Below are 24,434 nucleotides of genomic sequence, written 5' to 3'. Positions count from 1 at the left end.
TCACGGCTCCACCTCAGCTCCTGGGGACGAGGGGCCCTGTGCCCTTGTCAGGTGGCAAAATTCATGGCTCCTCTGCAAGGGGCTGAGCCCCACTTCAGGCCAAGTCTATCTATTCTCGCGGGCGAACCTGGCCACCTGGTCCCAGGCTACAGGCTACCCCCCGCTTTGAGGATGCTAGTGGTAAAGAATCTGCCTGCCAATGCAGGAGACTCAAGAGATGCGGGTTCGACCCCTGGGTTGGGAAGATCCCCTGGAGAAGGAAATGGCAACCCACTCCAGTATTCTTGCCTGGGAAAATCCCACGGACAGAGGATCCTGGCGGGCTACAGTCCAGGGGGTTGCAAAGAGTCGGACATGACTGAGCGACTGAGCCCCAGGAACTCCCTGCTCTTCAGAAAAGCCCGGCTGCCTCCCCACCTCCCAGAGGGGTCCCTACCCCAGGTCCCCAGGCAGCAGACGGGGACATGCCCACACCTCCACCTACTCCCTGGCGCAGAGCTGACCCTGCTGCAGGGGCCCCCAGGAGGCAGCGTGTCTGCTGAGACGGGCGCTGCCCAGGCTTCAGGAAGATATAACCCTCTGAGCTGGTCGGACACCGGGACAGATGGCTGGCTTACAGCCATTATGGGGAGCGGCAGAAGTCTGCTCTGCGACCCCAGCCGTCAGGCCCATCCGGCAGCAGGGCCACTGGACGCGAGGCAGTGAGCTCCCTGTCCCTGGAGGCGTGTGGGGCAAGCTTAGGAGGGGCGTCCGCTGGCTGAGGGAAGGCTTGGCTGTGGCATGCCCTGCCCTCTGAATCCGACACAACCACTCGGAGTCTGTGACCTCGGTCGTAGCCTGAAGGAGCCAGAGAAGAACTCTGGGACGACCTGGGCTACTGGTGCTCTGGGCGCCTGGCACTGGGACTCCTCTCGGCGTTCTGCCTCAGCCGGCCTGCTCCCTCCTCACCTCCCCCCATGGCGGCTTCTGGAGCGGAGCCGCCAGCCCTGCTGGGTCGCCAAACCCACAAACCTGATAAGGCAGCCTGTCCACTGAGTGGGGTGCCCCCCGGGCCTGACAGTGTCTTCCTCACTCCTGGGAAGGGCAATGGCCCTGCATGCCCGCTTGTGCCTTGCCCACACTTTTACTGGTGTTCCGAACTGCTTGTCCTTGGCAGCACAATCTAGCATGATATGAGGGTGCCAGAAACCTTATGAAAATACCTTGCTTTTGTGAAAAAAAAAAAAAAAATTGCCTGGATGACAGGCTAGGGAGGAATAAAGGAGCATTTCATCTTAAACTCTTCCTTTGTCACTCTCGAAAGACTCTCGATCTAATAGTTTCAACGAAAAAGAAATTCCTAAGAAAAAACCTTTGGCTCTCAACCCACCCACCTCGGGTCATTTCCGTTTTCTGCACAAACCCAGGGTGTGGAGCCCTCCACGGTACTTGCTCCGCAGCCAGTCCTGGGCTAGTACTCGGCTTCCTTCAGCTCCCAGGTGGGTCCTACCTACCTTGTGTGGGGGCATCGCCTCATCCTTGTTTTACAAGGAGTGTTCAGGGGCTCACCAAGGTTAGGTTGCTCGCCCAAGATCACAGAGCCCCAGTCGGAGGGAAGGTCTGAGCAGGTCTGAGGCCCCATGCCCTCTCTGGCATCCTTGTTCCAAATGCCCCGCCGTGGGCGGGGGTCCCTCTGAAGCCCCTCGAGAGCAAACAGCGGACACAGGTCAAACCTCCTCCCTGAACTTCTTACTCTTTCTCTCCTGCAGGCAACTGTGCCCACTACCAGAAGGGCGGCTGGTGGTATAACGCCTGTGCCCACTCCAACCTCAATGGGGTCTGGTACCGCGGGGGCCACTACCGGAGCCGCTACCAAGATGGGGTCTACTGGGCTGAGTTCCGTGGAGGTTCCTACTCGCTCAAGAAGGTGGTGATGATGATCCGGCCCAACCCCAACACCTTCCACTAGGCCGGCCCCTCTCAGGGCCGCGAGGACCGGGACGCTGGATTCTGATTCCCCGAGTCACCGCAGCAGATAAATGCGACCGATCTCTGTCCCTACTACTCCTCTGCACCTCGGACAGCCCTTCGTGTTTCCAGACAGGACAGGACTGCACACAAGTCTTTCCTTAAGTAAATTAAGTCCCTACAATAAAACACACCTGCAAAGTACCTTCGTAATATACACGTGTGTGAGCCGACCTCGTGCACCTGTGTGTATGCCGCATATATATGCGTTTAGATATATACCCATGCCATATATCTAGATACATATATATAGGTTTGCCGTATATACTGAAACACGCGTATATTCAACTCTCAGACATTGAGGGCTGCTCACGACAGCTCTGCTCTTAGGAGAAGAGCACTTCATTCGTGTTGTGTTACTTGAGTCTGAGGGCACATTGCAGACCGCATCGCTCCAGTTCCGACAGCAGTGCTTGGTGTTCCCCGAGCCTGGCTGCTCCGAGGGCCGGCCACAGTGCTGCCCTCTCACACCGGGCTTCCCAACCTCCTTGCTCAAGATCCTCTTTGGCACCTAACCCAGTTTCAGAATACCCTCGCCTCTCTATTTCTAGCCTTCTCCTTGTTCTCAGGACAGTTCACCACCTCCCCAGCCAGCCAGCCGCCCACCCACCTGCGCATTTACTCTGCCCCATTCACTAAGTCTCTTCTGCGCTCCAGTCCCAGGCACCTTTCCAGTCCTCTCCTCGCCGACTTACTCCTCACCTTTTCTGTCCCCCTGTGCTTTCTTCCCGGGCAAGATTCCCTAGGTTCTTAGTAGGAAACAGTCTGGACTCCATGTGGTCAGGAAAGGGAAAGTCAGGCCCCAAAGCTTGCTCTCGCCCCCACGGACAATGGTTAATTTCAGTCTCGTACTTTCCAGCCACACGCTAGCCTACCTGCCATTTTAACCTCCGCAGAAATAATAGTCTACCTTGCCAGAAGATATTCAACTGAAGAAAAAGCATCATCCAATTGTTGGGGGCCCCAAACGGCTACAGACCAAAGGTGCCATGCTCTCAGGCTGACTGGCATCCACATCCCGTCTCCAGACTACACTTCCCCAGAGACCAGGCGCCTCAAAAACGAGAACTGGCCGCTTGCCGTGAGTTAATGAATAACCAGGGGCCACGGAGCCCTCGGTCAGCACATTGCTGGCCCTGAAGCATCAGACTCAGTACTGCTGGGACTCTTGCCAAGCAGGGAGTAAGGGACAAACAAGAAGGTGAGACCCTCCTGGAGGGCGCATGGGTCAGGGTGGGCGGGTGAGACGGTGGAACGTTTGGTACTGTTTGCATCCGGCTGTGTGCCTATTACCTCAGCAGTCTCACAAGTGTACCATGTAGCACGTTTTGTGTATATAAAAGGGAGGGTTTTTTTTTTTTAATATATTCTCAGATTATCCTTGTAATAACACATCTGCAATAAAAGCCGTCTGCGCTATTTGGATGTATCTACACCGTGTGTTATTGTTTTAGAAAGCCTTCCTGGGGCCTCTGACACCACAGCCTCTTTGAGTAACACCAGGAAGAGATTCGTCCAACAAAATCTATTAAATGACACTCCACTCTACCTATCCCTGGTTGCCACCCGCGTCCTCAGGAGTCCCATGACAGAACCTCAGGCCACGAAGGCTCTCTGGAGTCCCGCCTCCTTAAGTCCAGTTGTATTCTGGATGTCTCTGCTGGATACAGGCAGTGCAGTCAACCCCTAAAACACCCTTCCCCAGGTCTGGTCCCATTTCATCAAATGGCACCATCTACTCAACTACTCTGGGCTTCTCTAGTGGCTCAGATGGCAAAGAATGTGCCTGCAAGGTGGGAGACCCGGGTTCGATCCCTGGGTCGGGAAGATCCCCTGGAGAAGGGAATGGCTACCCACTCCAGTATTCTTGTCTGAAGAATTCCATGGACAGAGGAGCCTGGGGGGCTACAGTCCATGGGATTGCAAAGAGTCAGACACAACTGAGCAGGCATGCCTACTCAACTGCTCGGGCCAGAAGCAAGGACTCCTCCCTCTCCCTGGCCATGGTCCACCACCCCTCCATGCAAGGCCTCTTCTCTGCCTTGGTATAGGCCTTCCTCCCCTCTCCCCTTGACTGAGGCTCCCCACCAGATCAGGAGCCCTGTGCCTTCACCTTCCTCGTTCCAATACGACTTCCACACAAGCTGCTAGAACCACCTTCAGTGGACAGGGAAGGCGTTTCTGGGCATGATGGGAAACCCCAAAACCACAAACGAAAACACAAGGGATAGGACTAAAGAAAATACCATGTTTTTTGCCCTCTGACAAACAAAGCAAAATAAAACATGACCAAGATTGAAAAGCAAATACTAAATGAGAGAAAAATTTAGGATTGACATTCATGCTGTGCCAAGAACTCTTTCAAATTATGAAGAAAGATATAAACACTGTTATAGAAAACTTGGTGAAGCACACACAGTGGAAGACTCACAAATGGCCAGTAGACAAGAAAAGAGGCCAACCCCAGTAATCACCAGAGAGGCACATTAAATCAAGCACAGACCATCACACGGTGCCTGGCGTACTGGCAAAGACGAGAAAAGGTCAATCTCCACGTTGGCAAGGGAATAGAGAAGAAACACATACTCCGTGTACTCTGGATGGAAGTATAAACTGATTCAATACTTCTGAAGAGTAGTCTGGCAATGCATATATCAAAATTTGAAATGCACTTAAACCTTTGGACTCACCAATCTCTCTTCATGATAACCAAGCAATGGTGCCATACGAGAGTCTTTTCTGGCAGAGCTGTCATGTGGAGAGACTGATGCTTACTGAAGCTTACTGAGTGTTGGGAACTGGACTTGTGTCCATGTATATGACCTCACAGCAGCCTGTGAAGGAGGGACTATTGTTCTCACTCCACAGTAGGGGAGAAAGTGGGGCTTGCAGCCAAAGTGCTGGTAAAAATGTGCCTGCAGGATTATTCCAGAAGGTTCTGGGTGTCAGGCTCTAAGGAAAGAGTCCTCAACTCCCTTCTCCCAAACCCCCAGTCAGTGGTGGGGGTCACAGTGGAATCTGGACACTACCAAGGGTCCTCAACTTTGGCCCAGACCATGCCCACCCCACCTGTGGATACCTGGAGTGGAGTGCGTGGCATGCAAGGACAGAAGGCAGAGGAAGACAGAGCCTAACCTAACCTGTCATTGGTCATCTGTACAAACCTCAGAGCTGCGAGCTCGGGAGACGGGGATGAGGGGTAGCAACGTATTTTCTCAACTGGTTGGGAATCAAACAAAAGCAGGGCGTGACACCACCGTTCTCCAAGCCCCACTCACCCCGATACCCAAAACTGTTGTTGTCGTTCAGTCGCTAAGTCATGTCCGACTCTGCAACCCCATGGACCGCAGCACGCCAGACCTCCCTGACCCTCACCATCTCTCAGAATTCACCCAAGTTCCTATCCATTGAATCCATGATGCCATCCGACCATCTCACCAAGCCCCACCCACCCTGATACCTAAAACTGAGTCCTGGTCAAATCATACCCCAGCTATGTGGAAGGAGAGGAAGGAATAAGCGCATCAGAGACTAGGAAATCCACCCTCCCTGGGGTAAAATGGCGGAAGGGGAGCAGTTTACCAAACCAACAGCCTCAAAGAAGAGAACAGGGAGAAGACAGGGTGGTGCTCAGAGCACCGCTCCTGGTGCCCTGGGCGTCGCTGCCTGGCCAGCTTGCAGCCCATCAGCACTCAGCCCGACCAAACCCACATCCACACCCCTCCTCCTCCCCTATCCCACCCAGGGACTACTAAGGGGACAGTCACTGGGCTCCTCCTGCTACTAAGGTCTCCATGGTGAGCACATCCACAGACAAACCCAGGAGGAGGTCAGTGAAACCCTGGTGGATAGAGGGCACCTACCTGCTGGACTCCTGCGGGGAACATAGTGGGAAGACAGAGAGTGACGCTGAATGGCACCCCTCCCCCGAACCAAGCGGATCTGAGCCAAGACTGAAAACAGAAACCTTTGAATTACTGCAAACACGGGGTGGGAATTCACGACGCTCATAATCCAAAGGTGCTTTGTGGGAACTCAAGGGTCCCCTGATGTCCCAGGAGCACCTCATCCATTGTATCAGTCCAGGAAAGACTCTCAGTTGCAGTAAGGCAAAGCTAGAGAGCTGGATTAAACAGAAAGGGGAACATTTTTTAAGTGTAACAAAATGTTAAACAGCCACTCTTTCTGCCTCAGCTTTACCTGAGGCTCGAAAGGCTAAGGACAAAATAATAGCTGCCAAAGGTTCCCACATTCTGGAGCAAGGTGCAGGACCATCCCTGTGAGGGGGTGGCTCCACAATGGTTCTGCAGCATCAGCTGACTGCCCACCTGGGGCCTGTGTAGGAGGCTCAGAAAGTGTATCCCAAGAAGTGGGGGTGGGCAAGGGGGAGAGGATGAGTTGTCCCCATGCTATGCTCCCCACCACCACAGGGAGGGTAGGTGCTCCCCATCCGCCCTACTCAAGTCTAGCGAGAAGAGCTTCCAGGGACCATTCCAGGAGCCCGGCGTGGGTGAGTGTCAGCACTACCATCTGACTCATGTCTCAAGCCTGCAGGCCGGGGCGGGAAGCAGTGAGAAGCGGTACTGCACTGAGAGCCAAGGGCAAGACCACAGCGGGGGGCAGGCCCGGACATGGGTCCTAGGAACCAGGGGGTTGCCTGCATGGAGGGGAGGGGGCAGTGCTGGAGGCCCAGGGGCCAACGAAGGGCACTGCTCCCATGAAGGGAGCAGAGTCAGAGGTGCCCAGGATGGAAATTCTGAAGCAGCAGCAGCAAAGAAGGAGAAAGGAGAGCAAAGCGAGGAAAAGACAGAGCATGCGTGCTGGCAATGGGCACACGCGCAGGGCGCCAGCTCTGGCTCCAACCTCAGGGGCCACATCAAACGGATCTGTCACGTCTGTCCCCACCCCGAGGGCCCCAAAGCTCGTGGCCCAGCGGGGAGGTGGGCTCTGGTGGACTGAGCATATGCCTCCCCCACCCCAGGCCTCCTGCCCGGCCCAGGCTGTGGGAGCCCAGGCTTCTGAGCCCTCCCCTGGACGGTCTGCAGGGACGTGACTGTTAACAGCAGAGAGACTTCGGGGCCTGCTGAGTTCCCTGGGTTGACTGGGAAAAGAGCTAATCCACAGAGCAGGCTGGAAAGGACACTGGGGAAAAATAAAGTCGGTTTCTTCTTACACCTGATTGAGTCCAGCTCCTTTAATAAGCTGGTTACATAAGGACACGAGGTATCTCCCGGAGTCCATGAGCAGGGATGCAGCTGGGCCTCACGAGGGCCAGGAACCAGAAACTGCCTGGAAGTCCTTCTAAGAGGCCAGGCGGCTGCCTCTCGGCCTCTCTCCCTTCACTTCCCCTTCCCCTTGGCTGCAGGGTCTCTGTTTCTCATTGAGAGGATCTGCTTTTCCCAGCACGGAATTTCTGAGCTCACGTGTCCTCCCCAACTGAGTGCCAGCAAAGACCTGAAGGCTCTCTCCTCCGCGGCTAGCTCCCAGCCAGGGGACCCGACTGGCCCGTTCTGGCTGGTCGTCCACCTCACTTCTATGGACTGGGCTCCAAGCAGAGCTGCGCGGAAGGCACACGGCTGCTGGTGCTCAAGGCAGTGGAAGGAGTAGGGGAAGTTCCTAGGGTCCCACGGGAGGAGAGGTCAAAGCTGGCGCTGTTCCCGAGAGGGTGTCCAGGCGATACTCCAGCTGTGGTTGGAGACCGCACTTCGCCAGCTAGATGGATTCTGTCCATTACTCATTACACCGTGTCCCGTTCCCAGCTCCTCCCCTGCGGACGCTTGCCTTCCCAGGCTCAGCTGTGTCACTAAACATGACACACAGCTGTGCCCAGATGGGGCTCTTCCTGCCCTTCCTGGATACGCGGAGTTTCTCAACAGCCTCCATGGATACAGGAGGCCACGAGTCCCCTGCTGCTGGGCTCTTCCAGGCAGTATTTCCTCTAGATAACACTCATGCCACCCACCACCTGTGGGCGGGTGCTTTCCATGCGCCAGGCACCATGTGCATCTCTCTAAACCTTCACAGCCACCCTGTGAGGTGGGTTCTACAATTAGCCTCCCTTCGGCCCCAGGTGACTGGCCTGAGAACATGTAGCCTGGGACGCTCAGGGTTTGAGCTTGAGCTTGTCTGACTCTTGAGCTCCTGCTTCTGGGAGGGTTAGATCTCAGTCCCCAAAGATGAAATGAAACCACTAAGGCTCCTCCCTCACTCCATCATGGCATCCCTGTATGTCTGGGGATCACGAGGCATGGAGTCCGCTGCCCACAGAAGCAGATGTGTGAGGTGGCCAGCCAGCCTGCCTGTGCAGAAGCAGCTGGATGGATGGTAGGGCCCCAGACGTCAGGAAGTCAGGCCAGGGCTGTTTGCCCAATTTAGCCCCATGCTGACAGCAGAGAAGAGTAAGGGCAGTGATGGAGGACATTGCTTAGCTTCCTGGGGCTTCCAGTCCTTTGCCAGGACTCACGGGGCTGGCCCTGCCTTTCTCCTTTTCTCTTGTCAGACAATCTATGGACTAAGCCTTGCCCTTTGGCACGGGGAGTGTCCCGCTTGTGGCTGGTCTGGCCGTCACCTCGTGCACCAATTCCATGTCATCCAAGCCTTGGTCTGCATCCTCTGGTAACTGGGTCCCCGCTGTGCCAGCTTATCTCCCATCTCCACAGCTTCAGGACCCGGGCTTGCTTGGCTAGTCTGTCTCAGATCTCACAGTGAGGCCAGAACCAGCCCCAGTCTGGGATTCTGCCACTTGTGGACACATGTCTTGGTATCTACTGTCCCTGGCGCACTCTGGTACTCCTGTCTCTCCTGACCTGGGGCATCCCAGAACAGCTCACCCACACATGGGAGCCCAGACACAGAAAATCCCTCCCATCTGTGCAGCCTTCCCCAAGCACTTCCACATGGAGCACCTCCCCCGCTTGCCAATGGTCACGCTACATCTGTCTCCACGGGCTGGTCAGGGGTGACCCCTTCCCCCTGAGGCGGTACGTGTGCCCTCCTGGAGCTGAGGGATGTCTCACATGAGGAAGACGGCTCCCTGGGCAAGGGTGGACCGGCCACACTGGCCCTGACCCGGAGCAGAGCCCCTCCCGAGTGGCTAAGGAGTCCAGAGGGAGTAGCTAAGAGGGAATGGAATTAGAATTGCCTCTGGAGCCGTGTCTAGACACAGGCCCACACCCCAGTCACCCCAGAGAGCGCAGAGAATTAGAAAAAGCACGCAGCTTCCTTGGAGCTGGGGAAGCCGACCCAGCCCGAGGCGAGTGTGCCGGGCGTGGACTTCTGTCAGCGCCTCTCCACAGGACAGCGCAGAGCTGTGCTAGGGGTGTGGGGAGGGGGACTGAGGATGGACATTTAGGGCGAGAGGCAGGAAGCAGGGACAGCTGGGTGGGAGGCCGGACGGCCTAGCTGCCTAGCCCAGGCCCAGGGAGCACAGCCTTGAAGCAGGAAGCAGAGCTTATCTGCACAAAGAACTCGTGGGTGGAGACATGTGTATTAAAACTACAGGCCCTCCTTCCCCTGTCATTTCATCGTAAATCACTGGTAGGTAAAGGCCAGCACAGCGGGGAGTGGAGAAGACGGGCAGGCAGGCACAGCTGGTGGGAGCACAGTGCAGCCCGGAGTGGTCCTCACCAGCACCACTCGTCTTCACCCAGCAATTCCACCTCCGGCTCACAGTGTTTCAGAAATACCCTGGCAGCTGAGCCAAAGACACACGCACAAAGGTGTTCTCCACCGCAGCATCCGTCCAAGGAGAAAAGTACAAACGACCTAAGTGTTTATCAATTGTGGCCAAACAAATCGACTCGTGTCCAGGCCCCAGTCTGACAGACCACCACGTGGCCATGGGCGCCACGGAGCCACAGGGAAGAATGCAGGAGTCAGGTGCTTGGTGCCACTGAACAATACCCACTGCACTGCAAGGGGAGCAAAAAGTAAGGTGCAAAACAGACTGCTTACCCAAATGTTCCCAGTTTGGTTAAAAAGGGCAAGACTCTTCGCACACGCCCACGTGCCCAGATTCTTGTATGTGTGGATTCAAGTGCCCGGGAGGACACATCCACCTGTCAGCACTGGCCACCTCTGCAAAGCAGAGACTTTCTAAGGTAAATAAGTTTTACAACAAACAATTTGTTACTTCTGTCACTTTAAGAGTTTGTAAAAGGATCGGTGGGCTTCCCAGGTGGCTCAGTGGTAAAGAATCCACCTGCCAATGCAGGAGACGCAAGAGATGAGAGTTTGATCCCTGGGTCAGGAAGACCCCCTGGAGAAAGAAATGGCAACCTACTCCAGTATTCTTGACTGGGAAATCCCATGGACAGAGGAGCCTGGCAGGCTATAGTCCAGGGGGGTCTCAAAAGAGTCAGACACGACCTAGCGACTGAACAACAGCAACAAATGGACATGGTCAGTGCGAGCAGAATGGCACCACTGGGCACAGCCTTCCTGGCCCCACGAAGTGGAGCTCTCGCCCCACTGCCCCCCAGCACCCCGGCCCTGAGCAGGCACTCGTGGGACGCTGAAGACCTGGATGCCTTACTCTAGGCCTTTCTGAGGATAACTTCCTGGGACCTTTCGGGCCTCGTCAGCCTGTCCTCAGGCACCCTTCTTGCTCACAGAGCAGCTGGAATTCACCACCTCTGCCCTAGAGGATTTCCTCCTCTCAAAAATAGCTTCTGAGAGGGACCTAGAACTTCCTGCTTGTCCCAGAGAGCCATCTGACAGTCTTTTTTCTTATCGAGTTTTTTTTTTTAATGATAAATATTTTACAGCAAACAATTATTGTTTACTCAGTGTAGAAGATTATCTGGGGTTCATGGCATGCAACAATTTTCTCTTCCTAACAACCCCATGAGGTAAATCCTGTGATTATTCACATTTTAAAGACCATGGAGGGAGGCAGAGGGGAAGCAAGTAACATTTCCAAGATTACTTAGCTAATTAGTGGTGGAGTCAGGACCTAAAAGAAAGCGGCTGGCCAGCAGGCCCCTGGCTCTTAACTACTCTGATATACTGTCTCCAAAAAGTAAACAGAAAATAGCATATGTCCGTCGAGTCAAGGCTATGGTTTTTCCTGTGGTCATGTATGGATGTGAGAGTTGGACTGTGAAGAAGGCTGAGCGCCGAAGAATTGATGCTTTTGAACTGTGGTGTTGGAGAAGACTCTTGAGAGTCCCTTGGACTGCAAGGAGATCCAACCAGTCCATTCTGAAGGAGATCAGCCCTGGGATTTCTTTGGAAGAAATGATGCTAAAGCTGAAGCTCCAGTACTTTGGCCACCTCATGCGAAGAGTTGACTCACTGGAAAAGACTCTGATGCTGGGAGAGATTGGGGGCAGGAGGAGAAGGGGACGACAGAGGATAAGATGGCTGGATGGCATCACTGACTATCGATGAACGTGAGCCTGAGTGAACTCCGGGAGTTGGTGATAGACAGGGAGGCCTGGTGTGCCGCGATTCATGGGGTTGCAAAGAGTCGGACACGACTGAGCGACTGGACTGGACTGAAGGAATCTGAGGATCAATGGCTTGTCCTGAATTTATAGGTTCACAGAGTTCTCTCCATAAACAGTCAAGAGCAGGTAGGAAGTAATTCCTTTCTCTTTGCCCCTGCACTGGTCCCTCGTTGCAGACGTCGGCTCCGCACCCACAGCCCAAGGGTACACACCTCCATCTTCACCACTAGAAGCCCAGACTCCAGAGACTAAAGACCAGAGAGGGGAGAAAAGGAGTCTTTCCCTCCCTAAAGCCTGCCTTCCATCATCTGGAGTTCAGCCTGAGGCATCTGCTCTGTTTGGGAGATTGTCAATAGCAATCACGTCCTTCTTCTGGGTCAGCCCTACCTCCACAAGGGAGCAGGTCTCAGCTCTGGACTTCCACTGATACAGCAAACCCAAAATACATACAGGAATTGCTGGCTTGTTCCACCACTGTGTAGGCCGCCTTGTGGGGTAGCTCGGCATTTCCTGACTCCTACAATTAGAACTTGCCTCTCTGTCTCTCTCTGGCCTGGACTGTAACCTGCTCCTAATGCAGCCCTGGGGCCTGCTGTGCCTCCTGTGGCAAGTCCATGGGCACCTCAAGGACACTGTTTTGCCCTCTGTTTCTGCAGCATCTCTTGAATTCCCATGGCGGGTCCATACAAAATATGTGTGCAGTGGATGCATGAGTACACTTTAGGCAGTTCAAGTCTTTTTCTTTTTTTTTTTAAAACACTGAGACCCTGAGAGTCGTTTATGTGCTGAGTTTTACAGCTGGTTTTTGGTCCAGCACAGATGAGGAAACAACAAGGCAACAAATGGGAGGCAGTGACACATGGTGCCGTGCACTGGTTATCCATCGCTTTGCAACAAATCACCACCCCCCTCCAGTTAGCAGCTACAATAATGAACATTTGCCATCTTGCAGTTCTGTGGGTCAGGTGTTTGGGTATGTCTCAGCTGGGTGTGTCTCTGGCTCACGTGTCCCGTAGGACCGTAGTAAAGCTGTCGGCTGGGGCTGCAGTGTCCTCTGGAGGCTCCGCTTGGGCGGGATCTGCTTCTGAACTCACTTATGTGCCTCCTGGCAGGCCTCAAACCCTCGCCACCGGCCTCTCCACAGGACTGCCAAATACTCAGCAGTTGGATTCCCCATGGATGTGTGTGCCAAGAGGGAGGAAGAAGACAGCAACACCCCCCAGAGAAACAGTCCTTTAATAACCAAAGCCCGGAGAGATGTCCCATTACTTCCATCACACTGAACTTGCTGGTAGCAAGTCAGTGTGTCCCGCCATGCTCCAGGGGAGGGGCTACAGCAGGAATCACTGGGGGCCTTCTTAGAAGCTGTGCACCATGTGAAATCTCTCAGATTCTCAGGGCTACTTTCTCTCCAAAAGAGACATCCCAACAGCCCCAGGTGAGTCCTGAGGCTGGAGAAACTCTAGCCTTTCCTGCATCCCTAACCCTTCACTTCTTCAGGGCTGGCTGACCCTGGCAGGGCCCTCCATCTCCCATCTTAAGCCCCCGTACCACACAGGAGGGTCCTGGTGACATTCCTCTTTTCCACCCACTCTCTGGTTTCCCCAGAGGGTAAAGGGCTGCTGGCGGGAACATTTGGCATCTTCTGAGGTTAGCAGGCACTGGGGTCAGACCGGGGTTTGAGAACTGGTCTCACGATTAGAAAGTGGCACTAGTAAGTGGAGAAACTTTTAGTGAGTTTTTCTCAGCTTTTGCAGCTGTAAAATAAGTTAAAAACAAACAAGCAAACAAACAAAAAATGCCTCCCTGAAAGGAAGGCTAGTTGGGAGGATTAAATGAAACAATGTGTGTGAAAAGTTTGGTGCACACGTGTGCTCTAATAGTCATTATTATTACTGTCGGCTTCTAATTAGAAACTCAAAGACTAAAGGTCAAAGAAGACCAGTCATCCTGATGACTCTAACCGATTCCTGCTGGGAAAACACAGCTTCGCTGGCACAAAAATGGCCTCATGCTCTCACGTCCTTCTGGGGATCACACAAGACTGCTTGACCCAGAGGAAACCTGACTGCAAGTCCTTCCTGTGCCCCAGAAGGGACCAGTGTGACAAGGTGCTCAGCTCTGGGCCACAGAGCGCGGAAGAAACAAACCTCCCCTCCAGCGTGTTTCCCTCCCACACTGTTTCTCTCCATGGAGACAGAGATGGTAAACATAAGTTAAGGTGGGTGGAACTCCAGCCGTGAACAAGAAGTCTTGACATAAACTTGGTATCCAGCTGGCATACGACTTTGGTAGGTCATAAGTAAAATTGTAGGGATTTCTTCATTTGCAAAATGGGGGTTTTAATAACATCCACTGGCTTTTTAAAAAGTTTTCCTTAATTTCTTTATTTTTGGCTGCACTGGGTCTTCGTTGCTGGGCTTGGGCTTTTCTCTAGCTGTGGCGAGTGGGGGGCTACTCTCTAGTTGCCGTGCATGGACTTCTCATTGAGGTGGCTTCTCGTTGTTGGGCACAGGCTCTAGGTGCGTGGGCTTCAGTCATCGTGGTGCATGGGCTAAGTTGCCCCTCCGCATGTGGGGTCTTCCTGGATCAGGGGACTGAACCCGTGTCTCCTGCATCAGCAGGTGGATTTTTTTTTTTATCACTGAGCCACCAAGGAAGCCGCATCCACTAGCTTTTTGTAAAAACTGAGCAGGACTCTGAAGTCCCAGAAAAATGGTGGATTTTCAGGTAATAAATCCTGAGACTGCAAAAGTAAAGGCAAAATCCTCTCTGGAAGAGAGAGGTTTGAGGTCATACGCAGCTGACAACTAGACAAAATAATGGAAAAGGATTCCTTCTGTGCAGATGCGTTGTGTCTTTGTGTTACTCCGCTGACTGAGAAGCACACAGCTTACCCCTGCCTGCTGGGCCACTGAGGGGGTGGGTGCCTTGATATGGGGGAAGGAGAGGCCTGATCTAAGGCTCTCCGGGCTCAGGAGGAGGGAGGGCAGTAGGTCAGGGCCTGCAGCTTGCGGCTGTTGGGCAGAGAAGGCAAGGAGCATGGCCCTGGGCTCCAGGATCAGGCATTCTGGAACGCAGGCTTTTCTCTGTTGCCTCGATATCCCTTAGCCAGCCCCAAGCTGTGCTTCCCCGGCTAAGGAAGGAGGAGCCTGGCTCCACACGGGTCCAGCTGGAGAGACAGGGTAGGAAAGCAGGAGACGACTGGAGGGAGGGATCAGAGGTGTGCGGCCAGGCAGCAGGCTGAGGCTCCAGGAACGACCAGGATGGATCTGTGGAACAAATGAGTATTCCTTGGGGATTCTTGCAAACACGTGGGGTGGGGAAACTGAAGGGAAAAAAGACTGGATTTCCTGCATGTAGAATGGAATTTTTTCAATTGGGCATTAAAGGAAAGGATTGCCTTTAATGCGGACAAGCCTGGGGACAGCTGGATAACACTGTGGTCACCCTGACTTGGGAACCACCCAACTTTGGTCCTGGGGTGGCAGAGGCCCCCACCAAGGGGGAAGCAGAAGCTCTGCTGGCATCCTTCAGCTCAAGCCCTCCTGCCTTGTGGAGGACCATCAAGAGAGTGTATGTCCGTGCCCTCTCATCTCTGCTCGAATGCACACACATCTTCATCCCCAAAGCCCAGGTACAGGGAGACGCCATCTCGCTCGTTCTGATGATGCATCTCCATCAGGCAGACATGCTTACCGAAGTCTCTTTTAGGTCTTTCCAAGGTTTTGCTCAAAAATGAACTGCTTTCAAAAGGGCTTTCCCTCTCCCACCCCCAACAATTTCTGAAATACAGTGATGTGCCACAGGCTTCTGCATGGCCACTGGCCTGGCCTTCCCCCTTACAGCCTGACTTTCTCTAAGCCAGGCATCTGCTGTCGGCCAGGAGACCCATGATCTTGGCAAGCCCAAGCCAGGCTCGCCTGTACTCTTAAACCGTCCTGATCTTCCACTGCTCATGGGGGTTGGACCCTGAGCCTCCCACTCCCAGTGTCTAGGCCCTAAGAGACTTCACCTCCCTCTCACTCCAGCTGCTTCTCACGACCCTCCCGCCATGCGCCCCCAGCATTCTCTACTCTCCAGCCAGTTTTTCCAACAAACGTCATTTTCCCCCACTTCGGGGCTCTTGCACAAGCCGCTCTCTTCGTCTGGGACGCTTGCCTCCCACCTCCTCACCCAGCTTACTCATCTTTTCGGGCTTCTGGCCCCCAGCTTGGGACGGGCCCCCTTTACTTGCTCCTCTGCCTTTCCCGCCACGGTGCTCAGCTCATTTGGTTTCTAGTGCACTGCTGGTGATCAGATCTGGGCCGTGAGCTCCACGGGGGCAGAACCGGAGTCCGACACCCATCCTGCAAAGGGCCTGGTGTGTGCTGCTCTCAGGCCCAGAGCGGGAGCCCCTCCCTTGCCACCTGTTCTGGGGGTTTGGGGGCATCGGGATTAAACCCTTCTTTTTGGCCAATAACTACTTCTTTTCCAAAGTCCTTTAGATATCCCTCAGTTTAGGTCGGTTAACTTTATACTCTGAATCTGGAAACAATCTTGCCTTTATTTTAAACTTCATTTTAAACTTCAGAGTCTCTATCTGAAAATAAAGCCTTACTTTTAAAAAAAAAATGGAAGAGTTTGCTTGTTTGAAGGAACAGCTTAGATTCTAGAAATGTACTTCACACATTAGAAGTCTGGGTAAATTTACTAAGAATCTAAATGTTCTCTTTACTATTCAGAACTGTCAGGATGCCTAGTTTTTGTTCCTTGAGAGAGATCACCATTTTCCTTATTGCCTATAGTTACTTTTAGAATCAGGCTCTAACCCTTTTAAAATCCATTACATTCCTAATTTGATTTAGCTATTTCCTGGAGGGAATTATACGTACTAAAAACCAAACACCCTGTAAGTCAATAAAGCTGCTTAGAAACAAATGCTGCAGCTACTCTTCACAGCTCATGGCCTGCTTCTGTTATCATTTTGACCCAAACTGGGTATATACAAGGACTTCCTATCAGATAAAATTAAGCTACAAATAACTGACTCGACTATTTCCCACCACTGTTTTTGCACTCTGAAGTAAATGGGAATAAACTTTTGAGACAAAGAGAGTCTTATTTTTAAAATGCGGTAAGTTTTTCCCTCGGTGTTTTTTAAATTATGTTTCACGAGAAACAGTGCACCAAAGTGCAGCCAACTGGCTCTAAAATTTGCATCGAAAGGAGCTGGAACACATACCCACACGGTTAATAACAACTGCTAGCACTGCATGAGGAGATCTTTACATGGAGTAAGAGACACGGGTGGGAACGGTCGGTCCCAGGAAACCAGGTGGTGTCGAAGCTTCCACAGCGGTTTAAAAGAATCGTCACCAAAGGAAAACCCATACTTGCTATCAGAGGCAAATAACCACTGAAGCAGCGTTCAAGGTCTCAAGCAGGAACTAAATGAACACAGCAGCTGAAAATATCAAGGACTGACCTCAAGTCCCTCCCGGAGCATAACTCCCTCTCCCCCAAGGAAAGACCTACAGTGAGGATGTTGCCAGGGGAAAAAGAAATGGTTTCAGACATTTTTTCCTATATTGTACTTTCCAGGAATTATGTAACTTTTCCTCTTTTGATAAACAAATCCATCCCTAGGACAAGCTGGGTTTCCAAGAGGAATCTAGTACTAAAACCACAGCCTCCATTTGGGCAGGGTCTCTCCACAGCCACAGAGGGCAGGGAGGCCCCAGCTGCCCTCAGGATGGGGTCCTGTTTCATTCTTTCTCATGAAGTCGTGCACCCCCCACCCCATCATAAACCCTCCCACAGCATCCTGAGGACAGAAAGCACGGTGGATCCGCCTCCTGTTCTTTCCATCTGACGTGTACGTGTCAGGAGTCGTTCTGGTGCGAGGATGAGAAGTGCAGCCCAGCTGGCTTAAGAGGGGAGGGAGAGCCTCGTGGGGCTGAAGGGGCAGGAGCAGGCCATGGAGCTGGGCTCATTCAGGGGCCAGCAGGAGGGTCTTCCGGGAGAACAGAGGCCCACACGGAACCTCTCAGGGAGGATCTGCCAGGAAGGCAGCTGCGATGAGATGACCAAGGACAAGCAGAGGGGGTCTGTCCAGAAACTCAGCGGCGCTGGACTGGGGCACAGGCTACGTATCCGCTGGAAGAGCGGACCTGTCCTTCGGCCTGACGTGGTCACTCATGAGGGGCATCCGGCCAGCTGTCTGAATGGGACTCATCTGAAGGGGAGGGGTCTGGAAGCATACGCTTAGTCTGATGAGAAGGGACATAGGTTAGCAAGGGGAAACAGTACTGGTCCAGTCTGCCCTTGGCTGAGGCCCAGTGACTGATCCCTCAGAAGCCCAAGACCACACTGCTTTGTGGTCCACGAGCAGTGTCACAGCAAAGTGCCAAGACGATTTATCCTACTTGTATAAAGTGTATTAATCCCACTGTCTTATTAATCGCAAGTGTATTATTAATCCCACCATGCTAGTGCCCGATGGAGACCGTCCACAAGTCATAGATAGCAGAGGACATGCAGGGGACAATTGAAAGAGGGGCTAATGACCTGAGAGTGGGGGTGGGGAGTCGGGGGAGGGCAGCGTCAGAGCCAAGGGCTGACAGCCAGGCCATCTGGGCCGAGGCCTGGCTCTGCCGTGCTCCTGTTACGCGACCCGAGGCAAACTCTCAGCACCTGCTTACTCACTGGGCCATGGTGAGCATTCACTGAGTTGACGCACCTAGCCAAGTGCCAGGCGCAGAGGAAGCAGAGGATCAACAGCAATTCTAGTGATCATTTTATGAGAGAGAAGAGGTCATCCTTAACCCTGGAGTGCCTGTGCTAGTTAAGCCAGGGGTTGCCCCCACCCTAATGCCACCAACCCATTTTCCGATCGATCAGCCTCAGGCAAGGTGGGAATGGGCTTGGCAGCTGGGCATGCCCAACCATCTACATATCTGAGATGGTAATTCACCGCCATGGTCACCCTGGTGGAAGGACACTAAGTTTACAGCAAGCTATAAGATGAGAACAAGGAAAGGATAAGAAAGTGTAACAGAAAAACAAAAAAAAGAATGATAATTCAATAACATTGCTTAAGTCTAAACACACAGGAAAGACTTTTACTCCCCTACTAAAAGGCAAGGTCTCTCATATTGGGCCCAACTAAATATGATTTCTGGAGGAGGGCATGGCAACCCACTCCAGTGTTCTTGCCTGGGGAATCCCATGGACAGAAGAGCCTGGCAGGCTGCAGTCCATGGAGTCACAAAGAGTTGGACATGACTGAGCGCTTAAGCACACACAAGCACACACAAATATGATTTCCAAGGATCACACTTAAGACAAAACAACTTAAAATATCAAAATACAGTCAAAGATGTATAAAATGAATGCAAAGGAAAAATAAATCAGATTTCACAGAATCAACATCAATGAAATAAAAGCAAATAATAAATGGAATCAAGATGATTTCGTATGGGAACCTTCATAACAAATCTGCAACTGTTAAAAACATCTATTCAGTCATTGATATCCACATGGGATTGGCTCCAGGACCTCTGCAGATACTCAAATCCAGGGATGCTCAAGTCCCTTATGTAAAATGCCAAAGAATTTGCATACAACCTACGCACACCCTCCCCTATACTTTAAATCATCTCTGGGTTACTTATAATACTTAATACGATGTAAATGCTATGTAAATAGTTGCCAGCATATGGCAAATTCAAACTTTGCTTTTTGGAACTTTGTGGATTTCTTTTTTCAAATATTTTCAACCCAGGGTTGGCTGAATCCTCATGAATGCAGAACCCAGGGGTATGGAGGGCCAACTCTATATGAAATAATGTAAGGCAGAAACTATTAGAAATGCAAAGTGACTTTAACATATATTTCTGTTCTTGATTGACCAGGTTGTCAAAAATGAAAAATCTGAATGTTATAATGTAATTATAAGAGTAACTTGTGAGATTGCATCTTCTCCAGCACCCATGAAACATTTACACAAATTGATCTTATATTAAACCACAAGATAAATATCAACATTTTTTTAAAAACCTCAGAAGCATATGGGTCATATATCCTAAAACCAACATGGAAAAAATTAGAGAGAGGACTGTTCTTAAAAACCAAAGCCCTTCATAGTGGTGTTATCCAGTTTCACAAAAGTGAAACAACTCATATGTCCCTCGAATGATGAACAGATAAATAAAATGTGGCAGGGCTCCCTGGTGACTCAGTGGTAAAGATCCACCGGACAATGCAGGAGACACGGGTTCGATCCCTGGTCCAGGAAGATCCCACCTGCTGTGGAGCAACTAAGCGTGTGCGCCACAACTACCGAGCAGGCGCTCCAGAGCCCATGCTCTGCGACAACAAGAGCTGCTGCAGTGAGGAGCCCATGCATCGCAACCAGAGAAAAACCCGCGTGGCAATAAAGACCCAGCACAGCCAGAGAGAAAATCAATAAAATTTTAAAAGAATAAAATGTGGTGCATCCATTCAATGGAATACTATTTGGCAATAAGAAGGAATGAAATACTGATCATGCTCTAACATGGATGAACCTTGAACACATAACACTCAGGGAAAGAAGCCAGTCATAAAAGACCACACTGTACAATTCAGTTCACATGAAATGTCCCAAATAAGCAAATCTATGAGGCCAGAAATTACGTTAGCAGTTGTCTAGGGCTGAAGGTGAGGGGGTGGAAGGGAGGAGGCTAGAGGAAAAGGAGTGACTACAAACAGGTTTGGGGTTTCTCTTTGGGGTGATAAAGACGTTCTAAAATTGATTTTGCAGATGGTTGCAGAGCTTTGTGAATGTCCTAAAACCACTGGCTGTACACTTTAAACGGGTGATACATGAATTACAACTCAATAAAGCCATTTGAAAAAAAATCAAAAACAAAAAACTCAAGCCCTTGGAAATTTAAAACACCACTACCTTAAATAACACTTGCATAAAAGAAAAATTGAAACTATAATTATTGAACACTTTTAAGACTATCGTGAGCATACTATACATTTAAACACGTAGGATACAACAAAAGCATCAATTAGCAGAGGGAAATGTATACCAGTAACTATTTTCCAATGAAAGTGGAAAGAATAAAGTATACACAAATAAGCCAATAATTTGTTTACGAGAACAAAACAACTTAAGGAAAGCAGAAGAATCGTAAAGACAAAAGAATAAATTTCATATTTCATCAAGTTTAGGATGTCATCTATTATAAATTTAGGATGCACCATTATTTTATGTATCATAAGGAACACTGCTGCCAATTAACCCATGTCACAATGCTTTGTTACCACCAATTGAAAGATGCATCCCAATTTGAGAGGTTTAAAAATGCAGAGAGAAAAGGCACATCCTAGACTGATGGAATATAGCAGATTAGAAAGCAGGAAGACAGTGTGACTAGTACACAAATACAGAGTCTAATCCTTAGGAAAGACCAACAGACATACCTCTGGCAAAGCAAATTTAAAAAAAAAAAAAGAAAGAGAAAATGAAAATGCACACTATTAGGAATGCAAAGCAAATATAAGCCCATATATACAGGAGGTTAAAATGTATAAGCAATTACACAAAACTTTTCAGTCAAAACAAATTAAGTGAGGAAAAACTTTATGCTAATCATTTTGAAAACTTGGATCAAATGAACAATTTTCTACTAAAGTTTAATTTTCCAAATTAGTTTTAAAGGAATTAAAAAACTGAATACACAATGCTCATAGAGGACATTTAAAAGTTGTCAAAAATGTATCTCAAAAAACTTGCACTAGATTTCTGAAAATATTAGGGGCCATATCCATAAAATCTTAATTTCCCTTGTTCTTAGTATTATTTTATATAATAAAATTAGCATAACTGTGAAAACCAAACTATAAGAAGTATTTTTCACCTGTCAAACTGGCAAAGGAAAAAAAAGGAATGATAAAGGAAAAAAAGCACATGAAAACACAAAGCATTTGTGCACATGGGGAAAATAGGCAATTTCTTTGCCCTCTAATGTGAACATAAATTGCTACAACCTCTATGGAGAGCGTTTTGAAAATATATATGAAAAGGCATACAATTTCACATCAAGTTTTGACCCAATAATCACACTTCCAGGAATCTCTTAGAATATAATAATCATAATTACACATAGGGAATTTATGCAACAGGGATGGCCACTGGAGAATTTTAATAGCAAAAATGTAGAGACAATTTATGTGTCATTATTAGAGAGCAGATTTCAGCTGGACAAATCCAAGTGGGACTGAGTCACAGTATAGAAATGCAGGTAATAACATTAAATGTTCACAATAGAGTAAACATACAGATTTTATATGCACCCAAACGAATGAAAAGATTTGAAGCAAAATAATGTTTATCTCTGGATGAGATAACAAATGATACTGATCTTCTTATCTTCCTAATTCCTTGCAATAAACACAAATTATTTTTGAATCAGTAAAATCAATAATCATTATAATAATTTCATTGAGACAAATCTTACATAATATATTATTAATGCCCAGAGAACCAGAACACAGGGGTTTGGGCCTGAGTTCCCCCAGTTCAGTCTTCCCTAGAGGCTCAGAACAGTAAAGAGTCTGCTGACAATGTGGGAGACCCAGGTTCGACCCCTGGGTCAGGAAGATCCCCTGCAAAAGGGAATAGCATAGCAACCCACTCCACTACTCTTGCCTGGAAAATCCCATGGATGGAGGAGCCTGGCGGGCCCCCATCCATGGGGTCGCAGAGTCGGGCGCGACTGAGCAACTGACACACTCTCCCAGTTCAGAAGGACGCGGATAGACCAGAAAGAGGCTCGTGATCCTTCTGAGCTACAGTCTGCGGAGGCTTGGGATTCACTGGGCATCTGTATCAGCAGCAGAATATCCCTTGTTCCAGGACCCTCATCAGGAAGTCCCCATTCTCAGGGAGTACCAACAGCCTGTTCTAACCTGAAGAGCCAACGAATCACCTCTTTATCCATGACCCATGGTGCTTCGTGGAACTTTCTCAACTGGAAACTGTAGAAACATCTCATCTGGTGCTGAGTAGGTTTCTTAAAAAAACAATAATCCTATTCAGACTCCTACCTAGATAGGGAATACTGGGAACCATCTTCAGGCTTCGGATATATTCCCGAGTCCGCTTGTAATTATCTTCTTTGGACATCAGATAGTCCAGTTTCTCAAACGTGGTCTTGTCTTTTCGATTCAAAAGCTGGTGGGAGAAAAAAAAGAGTATGAGAGAGAAGACAAAAAAAACTAGAAGAAGCTAAAGAGAAAGGATAGCCTGTGAATCAAAACTAAAAAGGAAACATGCTAAATGGTATGTCTGTGGTCTGCAGAATCCTGGGTGCAACTAAGCATAGTGAGAAGCTGTGTCTTGGGAGATGGAACGTTTCACAGCTCAACTTGGCCATTTTTCATAAAACCTTACACTTAGAAGGAACCCTCCAGAGCTATCGAGTCCATTGTTCTGTCTGACACCAGAATCCCCTGCATAATGACCACCACCGCGGTACACAGACCCCACAACAATGAGGAGCTCAGAAAGTAAAGCAAATTCCTCAAGGTCACCCAGAGCGATTTCACAGCCCCATTAGGTCTCTCTCCCTGGGTCCACAAATTCTTACTCCTCCTCAACATCTCTGCCATTACTGAAGGCCCCCCAAAATGTCACCCACTTCGCCTGCCCATTCTGTGCACCTAGCCAGGCCATCTCTCCAATCAGGGCTATCTCCTCCAGATCCCCTGTGGTCCACGGCTGTGTCTTATTTACACTGGCTACGGTGTTTTAGTCAAAATAAGCTAAACCTTTTTTCCACATGCTGTCATCTAAGGGGTGATTTAGTTACACAACTACACAGATACCCAGAGCAAAGAGATTAGAGAAGTAAGATCTTTTATGACTGAGATCTCTGGTATGTCAAGCTGGTCACCAGGGAAAGGATGGCTCTGAGTTCATAAGGAGGCTTTCTGGAAGAAAGGAATAGAAACTGAATCCTGGTTCTCCAGACCTGATGCTGTGGCCATCCTGCAAGTCCTACGTCAAGGCCCAGCGCCAGGAAATGGCAATGAGGCTCCTTGAATAAAATGGCTTTGAGGAAAGGAATCTAGGCCGAGAGCAGGCTTGAAAAGAAGATACGGGAAAGGGTCAGTGGAGAGGGTTGGCTCTGGCACAGCACGTGGTTGACGCTGGAAACCCCCAAGTTTAGCTTCCAGGGCCAGTGTCTCTGGGATCTGAGATCCATGGCTGAGCCCAAGAGCATAAGTGGAGAGGGACCCTAGGCCAGGAGCATCCTTGGTCAAGCGTGGTTTTGAGACCCCATGGTCTGTACAAGGACCAGGACCAGCCACCCTGCCACATCCATTAGACTAACGTAGGCCAGTGGCCAACAGCTCCATCACACAGCAGAGAGAAGGAGAGCAGTACTGCCCAGCATCAGGGGAAGCCAGCCTTTCGAACTGAAGCTGCCCTCGGGGTTCCCGGGACCCAGGTCTGCAAATCCCAGGCTGAGGCCATGTCTGGTGCATCAGGGAATTCAGGCTGCCCTGGCTAATTCCTTGATCCTCAGCCTCTGGAGTCACAGAGGATGCAGCTGTGCAACAGCCCAGCTGAGCAGTAACAGCTTAAGGACTTCAGAGAGGAGAGGCAAAGGAAAAAGCTGAAAGGACGTCCCCAGTAAAGAAGTTGGAGAATAAACAGCGAGTGGTTTTTTTTTTTTTTCCCATTGAGAAATTCAGGACGCATCAGAGGATGCTACACAGATGCTAGGAACAACGGCTGCTTAACCAGCCTGTTAATTTAAGGCTGTTATTCATCATATTAGCAAATGGACAGGAAATAACACCATCATCTCCCATTTGCTGTTTGTAAAGCACCAAAACATACAACTCATCTGATCTTTACAAAGCCCAGGGACGAAGATGGAGCCAGGATGACTGCCGCTATTTCAGGTTCATAATCACAAGGATTAAGTGACTTGT

General features: G+C 50.3%; 2 protein-coding genes across 4 annotated transcripts in view; one reads left to right on the top strand and one right to left on the bottom strand.

Moving 5' to 3' along the window:
* The window catches only part of ANGPTL2 (angiopoietin like 2), a 36,240-nt gene extending 32,804 nt beyond the window's left edge, over nucleotides 1–3,436 (top strand). Inside the window, exon 5 of the mRNA XM_040225154.1 lies at nucleotides 1,749–3,436. Coding sequence (XP_040081088.1) covers nucleotides 1,749–1,948 — 200 coding nt within the window. The 3' untranslated portion in view covers nucleotides 1,949–3,436. The remainder of the gene's footprint in view (nucleotides 1–1,748) is intronic.
* Nucleotides 1–24,434, bottom strand: part of RALGPS1 (Ral GEF with PH domain and SH3 binding motif 1) — a 295,391-nt gene that overhangs the window by 135,774 nt on the left and 135,183 nt on the right. For all 3 annotated transcript variants that reach the window (XM_040225151.1, XM_040225152.1, XM_040225153.1), the window contains exon 9: nucleotides 22,539–22,665. In XM_040225151.1, the coding sequence (XP_040081085.1) occupies nucleotides 22,539–22,665 (127 nt within the window). The remainder of the gene's footprint in view (nucleotides 1–22,538; nucleotides 22,666–24,434) is intronic.

Source organism: Oryx dammah, unplaced genomic scaffold (genome assembly GCF_014754425.2).
Source record: "Oryx dammah isolate SB20612 unplaced genomic scaffold, SCBI_Odam_1.1 HiC_scaffold_25, whole genome shotgun sequence".
NCBI classification, from domain to species: domain Eukaryota; kingdom Metazoa; phylum Chordata; class Mammalia; order Artiodactyla; family Bovidae; genus Oryx; species Oryx dammah.
The sequence above is the reverse complement of the archived record's forward strand: the minus strand, read 5'-3'. Positions and strand labels throughout refer to the sequence as shown.